Raw genomic sequence first — 12584 nt, forward strand, 5'->3', positions numbered from 1 at the left:
TGTAGGGCCAACACAAAAATGAGTCGGTAATTTTCTGAACTTTAACTATTCAACTATGAGGAAAAACTGTTCCAAGTACTAAAATCTGGAGATTAACAATTACATGTATGTCAAAAAATTAACAGGTATGTTAACTTTCGAGATACATCCATTCAAATAAGTTTTGTAACATTTACCTGTATCCAAGCGCTTTACAGGGGACTCATCATCAACCTCAGAATCTCCACATGCACTCCTTGATCTTTTCCTTGGGTGCAGAAGTGTCTCCAACCTTGGAAGGACTACAGACAAAAAGGTTTTGGTCCCTAGCTGTGGAGAAGTTGGCTGGGTTTCAGTGTTCTTTGCAGACTTTTGGGGGCTTATACTTTTCGATTTGCAGAAGAGAATGGATGTACGTCTGTTTACATCAGTTGATGACTCAGCTACAGCAGAAACAGTCGACTCATTGAGATTACTGTCAAGTAAGTGTTCTGGAGTGTGTCCATTTATTTCTTTCTGAATGGAAGTGCTATATAATTCATTATCAAATTTTACTCTTTTGTAAAGCTTACTCTGCTCTGGATTGAGTTCTACTGGTTTGAGGGTTGGTGGTTCTGAATTAGTCTCCAAGTTTGAAGGAAGAGGTAATGCATCTGATGGTTCAAGTTTAGGGGGAGATTTATCTCCTGAAAAAATTATAAATAGAGTGTGATTTTTGAAAACCTGTAGTTATAAAGTCTATTATAAAACTCACTATAAATGTGCAGCCCACCAAATAAATTGTTGTTTGGAAACAATGCATAACATTTTAAAAACAAACCTTGTCTAGCAACAATCTGCCCTAGTTAGTAGTTCCTAATTTTATATTGGGAATGTAATAGGGATAGAAAAGTAGGCGTTTATCGTTGGTGTTAACAATTTACACCTGGATGCACACTTTTTACTTCTCATGCAGTTATGTTAGTTTCATTAACTAATAACTAAGAAATCTATTTTTTTAAATAGAAAGTTGGGGTGGTGGATGATTATCTGTTAAATGCAATTACACTGCCATTCAAGTAAAATTTTTGAAAATATACATTTTTATCTGTCACCTTATCAATATTCACCTTACCCACCTAAGACAAATTTTATCAGATAAGCATTAAAAAAAAAGTATTTGTAACCTATCTACTAGAGTGAGCTAAAACATTTTATAAAATTTATAGAAAGGCAAGATTTGCAAAGCTATTTGACAGTTGTAGATAGAAGTTTTATCTCAGAAAAAAAAAAAAAAGGGGTGGGGTGGGGTGGCCAGAAATCCCTACCCCCAACCCCAAAGTCTTGCAGCTTCATTAGCCACTAGCTGGCAAATACACACTTGATAATGCAGACTTGATAGGAGAAATCAGAAAAACCACCCTCTACCATTTTTTCTTCTTTCCTCCCCCCCCCCCCCCCCCCCCCCCCCCAACATGATCATGTCCCAGTCAGTTCCAGTAATTCCATGCTGGGAAAAGACAACGAAGATACAACTGTGAGCATATAAAACTAGTTTCAGTCTTTCATCCCAAGTGATGGGAAAGAAAAGAATCATTCTATTGTAACAGCATTCCCAAATACAAGTAGAAGCACTTCCTAACCTATAATTATCAACTCAAAAAGATGTTAAAGCCTTCTTTCCAGCTTCCAAAAGAATCTTTTAAAATATAAACTAATAAGAAAGAAAGAAGATATTTATTCTAGAGTAACTGTATGAGACTAATGTAGTATTTATGCTATCACATGAAATTTTAAAATTTAGTTAATTTCTCTACGTTACCTGAAAAAAGGGTGTAAAAACCCAAGGGTTTAAGCCCTGTATCTGTAGTGGATTAAATATTATCTCTACACTGGTTTGGTTCAGCAATGCTTACTTGGAAATCAATGACTTTTAAGTGCAGAAAAATCTCTGCCCCATTGTTTACGGTTTAATCAAACAATAGCATAGTTCATATTAAAAATATATGGTTAAAATAAAGTGTGATGATGTCCACATCCTTTGAAGGCATACAAGTATTAGAATTGGTAAACAGTATTTCAGGAAGACATTTAGAATGAAATTTACAGTCAGATAAGCACATTTGAAGTACCACCAATTAAAAAAGCCTATAGTTTAGAATGTCCAAAGTGACTGTTCTTTGTGAACAAATCATGATTTTCTTACAATTAATTAGAAAATATTCACAAAAAAGATTCAAGCACAGAAAAACACTTGAGAACTATTTAGACACTAAAACCTAATTTCATGGGGTTATTCTGGTACCATATTTTTCACATGATCATAAACTGAAAACAGAATTGCAAAGGGGTAATTCACAGCTCTTCTAAAGTCAGCTCCTGTAGGTAATTCTGGGCACAGGATTCTACTACTTTCCTCATCCCTCTCTGGCAATTTGTTTTCTTTACTCCTCTAAGTACCTTCCATTTCACAATTGAAGTTTGAACTAATGACTATTACTCTTCACTAGATCAGAATTCTAACAACGCCAATCAACTCTGTATCATGCTTTTCATTATGCTTTTTTTAAAAAGCATACTTAAGTGTAAGAAAACAACTACGGCTCACTTTGACTATTTTTTGCACAACAGCTGCAGTGAAAGGCTGTGTCATAAAAATATTAAGCTACAAGTAATTAAGTTAGTGTATTCATTATCTGCCAGAAACTACATTCCTAAAGAACTATATTCAGCATAATCATCACTTGGAGATATTAAAAAAATAAAATATAAAAATCATTAAACATTTTAAGAATACTTAATGGCCTCAAAACAAGATAAGCTTGCCGATTCACGTACACTTCTGCTACTACTGTCGTTCAAATCTTTAGCAAGTTATATGTTTGAAAAGCATTCTCTTAGTCACAACTAAGAATTAAACACCAAGTTGCTCTTTGAATGGCAGTTAAGAAAAGTCATTTTACTGTCTTCACCTTTCAAAAATTTTGAAAGCATCAAGCTGCACCAGACACAGACTGTTTTATTTATTACTACGCTTCCACTTTCCCTTGAGCTCTTTCCTCCTCCCATTCAATGCACTTACTCAAAATGAAACACCTCTCTAACTCTCCTAAAGAAAAATAGGTTGGCTTTTTAGAGAAGAGCTGATCGTGAAACAAACTCAATAGAACCTTTTTTTTTTTGAGACTAGATTTTCTTTGCATCATTTAAAAATGAGCAATAAAGACATCAGTAACTGATATAAAAGCTAAAAATGCAAATACAATATTCAACCGAAATATAAAGTTAGGTCTTTCTAGTATATTGTTCTCATTGAAATCAATGGGAATTAGACAAGAGTAGATGCAGTTCTAAGACCAATGTTTTGAGGAGGAAGAGAAGCGCAAGGAGAAGGGCTCGTTAGATACAGCTGGCTTAATTCTACAACATTAAGTTTGTTAAGTCCTATCAATAGTTAGCTTTATTTAAAAAAATAAATAAATAAAACCCCAAGCCAAACCTACCCTCCACCCTCGCCAGTCTGGAGCAGAGAACAAAAAAAGCTACAAAAGGCAGTACAACAGCCAGAATTTTCAGCACCACTGACCTAGACCTACATGATCCTTAGTACGTATTTTGGCATTTAAGTGGATTTCTAAACGTACAAAGATATTCTCCACTCAGGCATTTCCGATTCCTTTTTGTATGAGACTGTTTTTACTTTCATTTCTTAACACCCAAATTTTTAAAAAGCCTTGCTACTGTGGAAAATAATGGAGGGAGGTTTTGTTTAAAAAAGATAATTCTCCTATTCTTAAAGTATTTGTTGTGATTAAGTGGATTATTTGTCCATTTAAAAACTAATATAATATTCATTTATTACACTCTTTAATTCACATGATTAAAGCACCTGACTGAAGAGGTTCAGTACAGTACTGATTTAAACATGGTTTAAAAATCTTACCTTCTTCTTCTCCGTCTTGTTCTAATGCTGCACTTTCTTCTTCAAAACTTCCAATACCTGATTCTATTTGAGGAGCTTGGTTGTGTTGCTGACTTAGCTTGTTGCGAATAATGCTGATTTCTTTCTTTAACAGCTTTGCTCTTTTGCTCCTTGACCCACTGGATTTCATTGCACAGGTGAGATCGAGTTTTTCTAGTAACTCTCTCAGCTGTTCTTCCAAGGACATATGCGCTCTGTTTGCAGGATTCAGTAACCTATCCACTGAAGTCAAAATACGCATAATTGAAAATGTGCGTTTCCCAGAATATTTCCCAGAATAATAATACCCACAGGAGAAAAAAAAAAAATAAAATTCACTTGCCAAAATTAAAAAAGTCATCAAAAAGCTACTTAGATTAGTCTTAGTAGCTTCACCAGTGAAGAAATGTTGAAACAAATTCCTACTGTATAATTACTATTCTTCTTGATAAGTATTTTGCTCAAGAAAACTAAGTAGTAGAGCAAAGAATTAAAAGGTCAGAAGGAAGACATAATTAATCCTTCCCACCCTAACAGATGATATCCTTCTTGTCAAAGGGCAAGATTATGGTTATAAAAGAAATGTGTTAATTATCCTCCTTTACTGCCAAAACCTCAGAAAACTGATGGGTATGTCAAAAGAAGTCATTTTACTTCCTAGTATTACAAACATGCTTGATTTTTTAATTCATTAGGTTATTTAAGAATATGCTTAAGTTTATATGCACTGGTAGTCATTTTCCATGACTTACAAGCATATATAATCATGTGAAAGGAAGCGCTCAATTTAAAAACCTTTTTCATGTATCTTGTTAAATTAGGCTCTGGCATTGACCAAATCAGAATCTCAATAACACTGTTTTCTAATGACAGATCTGGTAGAATACAAACATTTGAATCTTTCAAGTGGTGTTTTTCACGGGGGCGGGTAATGTAGTCAGCAAACTGAACAGCAACAATCTTATAACATCTGTATGGAATGTACACACTGTGTGTAATGAAAAATGCAACTTTTAAAAATAATCCAAAAACATCTTACCATCTTCCCAAGAGAAAGGCTGGGGTGACTCAAGTTTAGGCCGTTCAGGTAAGTGCATTCCAGTTTCATTATTATAACCGATTCCTTCAGCATCTCGCCTAGCTTGCCTGAGAACTACACCTCCTTGATCTCTTAACCGCACTGCAGCTCTATAGAATATTGTATCTTTTGCATTGTATTTCATACAGTTATCTATGATAAGATTGAAGTCTTCTTCAAACTCACTGAGGTTTTTATAGCCTTGAGCATCTAACCGTTTTCGCATGGTAGAGAAATCCATAGGGTGTTTAATATGATCCAAATAGTCTGGAACCTTTGAATAAATATTTAAAACATGAAATGGGTAAAATTATCTTATTACAGATAAAGTAACATTAGCTATTAACTGATCCACATTTTTAAACATATTTTGTAACACCTCAAATCAGGAACTTCAAAATGTAGCTTAGAATTGCACATCTTCATATTGCAAACATTTGCACTCCAACTGAAGTTTACATATGACAAGATTCTGCATCTTAGGTAACAAGTTGGAGCTCTACTAACAGATGGTCAAACTACGTGTTTTTAGAATTCTGTGGGTTTATTTATATACCATACATGTTTATGCATACGCATAAACACATGTATTTATACCTATGTACACATATGTATGATATATACATGTGTATGTAGCATATGCACACATACATATACAATTTATATAGACATGTCTACATGTTATTTATACATGTGTATGTGTTGTATACATATGTATCTATGCACACACACACATGCACACTCTATCTAGTTTCTCAGTGAATGAAAAGGATTTTCACCTGCAAGAACACAGCATCCACATTTCAATATTTAAGACGCCCTTTGGATTTGCTTTATCAAATAATCTTATCGCAAAAGATCAATATGTACCCATGTTATTCTGTACAAGTATTTCCCAGAAATTATTTTGGTATATGAGCATAGACTTTCACAGGAGTAAGTCATAACTCATAACATAAATTATCAGAATAGAGATTAAAAGGTAACACTGCTCCCAACTCTGCATGCAACTATTTGTTTCTTGCACTTAAACGTCACCAAGTCATAGCTAAACATGAGGAAATACAGCTTAAAATATACCTCTTTAAGGTTCACTGGCTGAGCAAATATACGAGCAGAATCCTTTTCCTGCAGCTGATCCAGAACTGATCGCAGAAGTACAGTGAATGGAGTAAGCTGAAGTTCCATAGCAACCTGCTCAATCTTGACCTAAAGAAGAAATAATTATTCAATTGAGCATTTTTCATGAAGAAACTGTTTTAACATTGTTTTGCAGCAATAGTACTTTAGATATGAAACACAATATAAATATATTTAAGTAAACAAGTTCAATGCCACCTTCAGTATCATCAGTTGGTATTTGTCTGACATACATTTTAAGCTGACGACTCATTCTAATCCCTTCATTGTAGACTCAACTTCAGCTCCTCAGAACTCACATTTCTATTTTATCTATAGCTTTGTTCCATTTTTTAACTGTCTTTTCTTTTAAAAGATATTACATAAGAACAGCTTCATATTCTGCCAACAATGCAAATATAAGAACAAGAATTTAAAGGTAACATGTTTAAAATTAAATTTCAGTTGTAGTGCCATGTTCAAAGTGTAAAAAGAGAATCTGATGAACATTTACAGACTATGTAAGACCAAAACAAAGAGTAATTTTAAAGACAATGTTCTACATAAATTCCAAGAAAATAATTTTAAAAACCAGTATCAGCAACACCTTCAAATACTTGATCATCCATCGGAATTTTCATTATTTTTTACAACATTACAACTCCTCTATAGTTTTATTTTCAGGCCATGTAAAGTTCTCATCACTGAAACAATCTTGCTATAGTAAAAATAAATTCTTAATGACACATTAATGGGATGTGTGTATATACACACAATATAAACATGTAAACAAATTATACACACACACATAAAATACATGTGTATATATAGTAACACATAGCAAGTGATACGTGAACGTACAGGAATGATGCATGGAATTCCAGAAAGCACTCAAGAATTACAAACTGTATTAGCTTGCAATGAATGTTCACAGCTTGCAAAAAGTAAAAATGGAATGGTGTTTTTATAAATTAGGACAATTACAACATTCATATGAGCAAATATTTTGCTTTCACAGTTTTCATATAAAATGTTATCTTTCTGCATTATCGCTTCCTCAAATCTCTTCTCCCAGCAATGTTAACTCTAAAATGTTGTACAACTTACATGCAGGTGTTTTGTTTTTTTTTCCTTTTTTTAGTGACATTAAAGTGCTACTCAGTATAGGCACATGTATTGGGAAAACCTGAAGAGATCAAACTTTCTTCAGTTCTTCAGAAACCAATTGTCTTTGCAAGTCTAACGGAATGGCTTGTTAAATAGTTTCTATACACCAATGCACGCAGCATGGCCAACAAACAGGAGTTGGAGGCTACCATGCTACTGGAAAGCTATAACCTAGCTGCCATTACTGAAACTTGGTGGGACGAATGACTGGAGTGCAGCTATCGATGGCTACAGGCTGTTCAGAAGGGACAGGTGAGGAAGGAGGGAGAGGAGGGGTTCTCTGTGCATCAAGAAATAAAGACTGTGAAGGTGTCTCTGAAGAATAGCCACAAACAAGTTGAAAGCTTATGGGCAAGAATTAAAGGCCGAGGTAACAAAGGGAACTTTGTGGTTGATGTTTACTACAGGCTGCCTGATCAAGGGGAGCCTACTGATCAAGCCTTCTTGCTTCAGCCACAGAAGGCATTGTGCTCGCAGGCTCTCATCCTGCCGGGGGACTTCAGCCACCCTGGCACCTGCTGGAAAAGTAGCACAGCAAGCACAGAGACTCCTGGAGTGCACTGAGAGTAACTTCTTAGGCCAGGTAATAGCCCTACCAGAGGGGATGCGATACTGGACCATTTGGTCACCAATACAAGTGAGCTAAACAAAGACATCAGGATTGGAGGCAGCCTGGGCTGCAGTGATCGTGCAGTGGTGGAATTCACAGCCCTGAGGAATGCAGGTCAGGCAAAGAGTAAAGTCAAGACCCTGAATTTTAAGAAAGTAAAATCTTTCTGTTCAGCTGTTCAAGGAGTTAGTAAACAGGATCCCCTGGGAAACTGCCCTCAGGGACAAGGGAGCAGAACAGAGCTGGCAGATCTTTAAGGACACTTTCCATAGAGTGCAAGAGCTCTCAATGTGTAAGAAAATCAGGTGTAAGGAATCAGGAAAGCAAGGCAAGAGATGAGTCAAGACCTGATGGTCAAACTAAAGGGCAAGAAAGAAATGCACAGGCAGTGGAAGCAGGGACAAGTATCCTGGGAAGACTATAGGGACATTGCCTGGTTGTGTAGGGATGGGGCAAGGAAGGCCAAGGTGCAGATGGGGCTGAACTTGGCAAAGGATGCAAAGAATAATAATAAGGGCTTTTACAGGTATGGCAGCCAGAAAAGCAATGTCAGAGAAAGCATACCACCCCAATGAACCCAACTGGCAAACTGGCAACAACAGATGAGAAGGCTGAGGTGCTCAACTGATTTTTTGCCTCAGTCTTCACTGGCAACCTCTCTTCCCACACCTCTCAAGTGGATGGACCTCAAGGCAGGGACTGGGGGAGCAAAGTCCCTCTAACTGTAAGAGAAGATCAGGTTCCAGACCACTTGACAAACCTGAACATACATAAATCTATGGGACCCGACAAGATGCATCCCTGAGTCCTGAGGGAATTGGCTGATGTAGTTGCCAAGCCACTCTCCATGATACTTGACAAGTCATGGCAGTCAGGTGAAGTCCCTGATGACTGTAAAAAAGGAAACACTGCCAATGAAAACAAGGCCAACGGTATCCTGGGTTGCATCAAAAGAAGCGTGACCAGCAGGTCGAGGGAGGGGATTCTGCCCCTCTACTCCACTCTTGTGAGACCCCACCTGTAGTACTGTGCTCAGCTCTGGGGCCCTCAGCACAGAAAAGACATGGACCTGTGGGAGCGGGCCCAGAGAGGGGAATCAAGATGATTGCAGGGATGGAACACCTCTCCTATGAAGAGAGGCTGAGAGAGTTGCGGTTGTTCAACCTGCAGAAGAGAAGGCTCCAAAGAGACCTTACTGCAGCCTTCCAGTACCTAAAGGGGGCTTGTAAGAAAGATGGGGACACACTTTTCAGTAGGGCCTGCTGCGATAGGACAAGGGGTAATAGTTTTAAACTAAAAGAGGGTAGATTTAGACTAGATATAAGGAAGACATTTTTTACGATGAGGGTGGTGAAACACTAGCACAGGTTGCCCAGAGAGGTGGTAGATGCCCCATCCCTGGAAACATTCAAGGCCAGGCTGGACAGGGCTCTGCGCAACCTGATCTAGTTGAAGATGTCCCTGCTCGTTGCAGGGGGGTTGGACTAGATGACCCTTAAAAGTCCCTTCTAACCCAAACCATTCAATGATTCTATGATAATTTTTTGTATTTTAAACAGTTTGCACGAGCACATGCATGTACGTATGTTTCTTGATCCTACATCAGGATTAAAAGACGAACACTGCAGTCTTTCTGTTGCGAAAACTGTGTGTGAGAACACTTAAACTACCCTTGCTTCAGAAAAGTTTCACCAAATTAAAAGGTACTCCATTTACCTGTTCTCTCTTTAATTTTTCACGTTTACGTATAAGTTCAATCAACAAACGCGCTCTTTCAAGATCATGGCGCAGCCGTTGCCAGTACTTCAATTTTTCTTTTAAGGCTTGCATTTCTTCATCATCTTCTCTCTAAGAAAAAAATCAAAAGGTTTTTATGAAATGAAAAACGCTAACCTCTTTTTATAAGCTAGTTTTATGCAATCACAGAACATATTCACCGGAAATGAGAAACTACTGTCTTATAGCTACGGGACTTGGTCATAAGCTTCATACTGCAACAAAAGAGAGTATCTTCTAGAGTTTCTCAACCATCTAGCTGAAAACAAAATCTATAAACTGGGAAGCAATCCTATGATGAAGGCTATTTACATAAGAAAATGCAGTATAGCAAACAGCAACCCAGCAGTATAACAATTTGCAAAATAAGATTCAGTATTTTCACATCAAAATCCAAACGAGGTGAACATCATCACCTTCTTCAGAAACTCAAGTATCCACCTCCACTGCACCCAACAGAATTAGGACACACTTGTTACAGAACAAAATCATTATGACTTCTGAGGATAGGAAATGAAAAGCAGTTTATTAAATAATATAGTAACTTCAAATGGTACTGCAAATGGGTAAATGCAGTAGTACCACCTTTCAGTGAATGGATGAAAGAATTTAATTCACGTATTTTTAGGAAGTAGTGTTTAAACAGCTGCAGTATTTAGTTGGATTTGTACATACAGAAAACAGAGACTTTCTTGTTTGTTTTTACTATTTTTCATAAGAAAAAGGATGTTATTGGAATACTACCTATAGTATTCAAATGGTATTGGTAATTTGCCAGAAACAAGGCCATAAAAAAGTAAAAGTCCTGATATTAGTACCAAGTACACAAAAGAAACACCTGCATTGGAAAATTATTACATTTAAAATGAATATCTTATAAAAGAATCTCAGAAAGTGATTCCAAGCTTTGTATGCTTGCCTGTAACTAGCATAACGCAATACATACTTGATAAGTAATCGTCGTGTTTTTTTTTAAACTAAAACAAATAATAAATTCCCTAAGTTACAAAAAAAGACGGCAGAGGAATAAAGAAAACTGGCAAAGCAGATGAACAATAATCAATATTACAAATTGTTACACACAAAGCAAAAACCTCCTTAACAGAAAGATAATTTACAAATATCATAGGTCCTCTAAAGGAAGCTTGTGCAATTTTTCAACCAAAAGGTTCTAGAAATAGAATTGCAAAAACTGGCAGTTTACAAAAATATCTAATAGATTTGCAAGCACTACGATTCTATGATCTGCATAGAATTATTGCTTTATAAACTTTGTAAAAGTAAAGGCAAGTAGCTGTGGAAGCTATGAAATTAGCTTTATTCAAAACTCTGGGTTCACTGAAGTTGAAAACCCTTAACTATCAACTATCTCTGTATTACAACATAGCAATCTGGAAACGAGTTTGTTCCTCTTTTCAAAAAAAAAAACAAACAAAAAAACCAAGAAAAAAGACTGAACAATTGTAGCTAGAAACTTCTAGGTTCCCTTTCCTAATGACTCTTACTACTAACAGTTATCATTTCTTTTAAGGAGTTAAGTCTTGACTTAGACAAATAATTGAACTGCTGAGGGTCAGAATAGACCAAAGTAAATTTTGACAGAACAAATAGTAATATGCACATTTTCAATTCCTTAAAATTCTCAGAGACTCACTGAATTAGAAAGTCTACACTGCCACTAATTGCTGTTCTCCTTCACCCCTTCATCTCTAAATACAGATCCCATGTGTGGAAAAGCAAGCTAACTGTTAACTAACATAGCTATACAACTGTTTCATAGTTTCACTGTTTTTCAGGATCAAAATTAAGTTGTGGCTATTGCTAAAAGCGGAAAGCTTGTCCTCCCTTTGCTTGCAGCCATTCAGAGTCTGCTCTTTTGCCCTATGTAATTGCATAGTTCATGAAACTGGGGAACTAATTCTGCTGAACACTAAGTCAACAAAACCATACTAGTTTTAGGGTGGGTCAGGAAACGTAAATACAGCAAGAAAAAAAATGTTATTAGTTACACCAGATCCTGGGATAGTTCATTAGAGACTTAAGTATTTGGCTAAATCTGAAGGTGCAGCTGCACTTCAAAAAAACATAATACTTTTAGTTGAATCAGTTGTTTGACCAATTTCATTTCATAAAATAGGCAGGTAGGTGTAAATCTGCAGATTGATCCAAAGTATCAAGAGCACCTTGTTTGCTTTTTTTGTGCACACACGCCCCCCCTTCTTGAACATCACTCTGGCTTGGGGATTAATAGCAAGCCTCCAATTTTTGGACACTTCTATGCAAAATAATGTTGGCAGACATGGTTGTAATAGCCAAGATAAACCCGCTTTACCCTAACCTGTTTATTATTTGACATATAAGAGATACCTTAGATGAGAAGATCCAGGCAAGCTGAAAAGAGCATGATGCGCTGGTTTCCAGTATCTAACTAGTAAAATCTTAGATTAAGAGTTCCCTTCAAAATTTTTAGTTTTCAAAAGCTTTCTGACAAGGAAAGTTTCTATTAACTTCCTGGTAAAGAGTTCTTCTTCCAAATCTTTCTTTCCATAAAGAAGCCAGAAACTTTCTTCTGGCTGACAACACAAGAAAAATTTAGAAAGAAACTGTGATATTTTCTGATGGACTTAGTTCTTGCTGAACACCAAATACTACCTAGAAAAGCTAAAACTGACACATTTACTAATACTGAGGGAAGAGGGAAACACTTCTATGTCTACACACAGAACCTTCATCAACTGAGAACTGGTCTTCCACTCCAACTCCCACCATGAGTATGTTAGCAGTCTCTGCATACCAGCAAGAATAATGTTAGTGTACCAACAGAACACTCCTTACTCTGGATGTGAACACATGAGGACAGCCTCACTCCCTGCAGGGACCGTAACTTAATATGAGTCAAACAAAACTAAAATTAC

At 36.5% G+C, this 12584-nt stretch overlaps 1 protein-coding gene across 8 annotated transcripts in view; it reads right to left on the minus strand.

Moving 5' to 3' along the window:
- Nucleotides 1-12584, minus strand: part of BRD1 (bromodomain containing 1) — a 78848-nt gene that overhangs the window by 29108 nt on the left and 37156 nt on the right. For 7 of the 8 annotated variants that reach the window (XM_049813598.1, XM_049813599.1, XM_049813597.1 and 4 more), the window contains 5 exons: nucleotides 9610-9741; nucleotides 6078-6206; nucleotides 4959-5271; nucleotides 3902-4162; nucleotides 177-665 (listed from right to left, as the gene is read on the minus strand). In XM_049813598.1, coding sequence (XP_049669555.1) covers nucleotides 177-665; nucleotides 3902-4162; nucleotides 4959-5271; nucleotides 6078-6206; nucleotides 9610-9741 — 1324 coding nt within the window. The remainder of the gene's footprint in view (nucleotides 1-176; nucleotides 666-3901; nucleotides 4163-4958; nucleotides 5272-6077; nucleotides 6207-9609; nucleotides 9742-12584) is intronic. The other variant, XM_049813602.1, reaches the window with a different exon arrangement.

Source organism: Accipiter gentilis, chromosome 11 (assembly GCF_929443795.1).
Source record: "Accipiter gentilis chromosome 11, bAccGen1.1, whole genome shotgun sequence".
NCBI classification, from domain to species: domain Eukaryota; kingdom Metazoa; phylum Chordata; class Aves; order Accipitriformes; family Accipitridae; genus Astur; species Astur gentilis.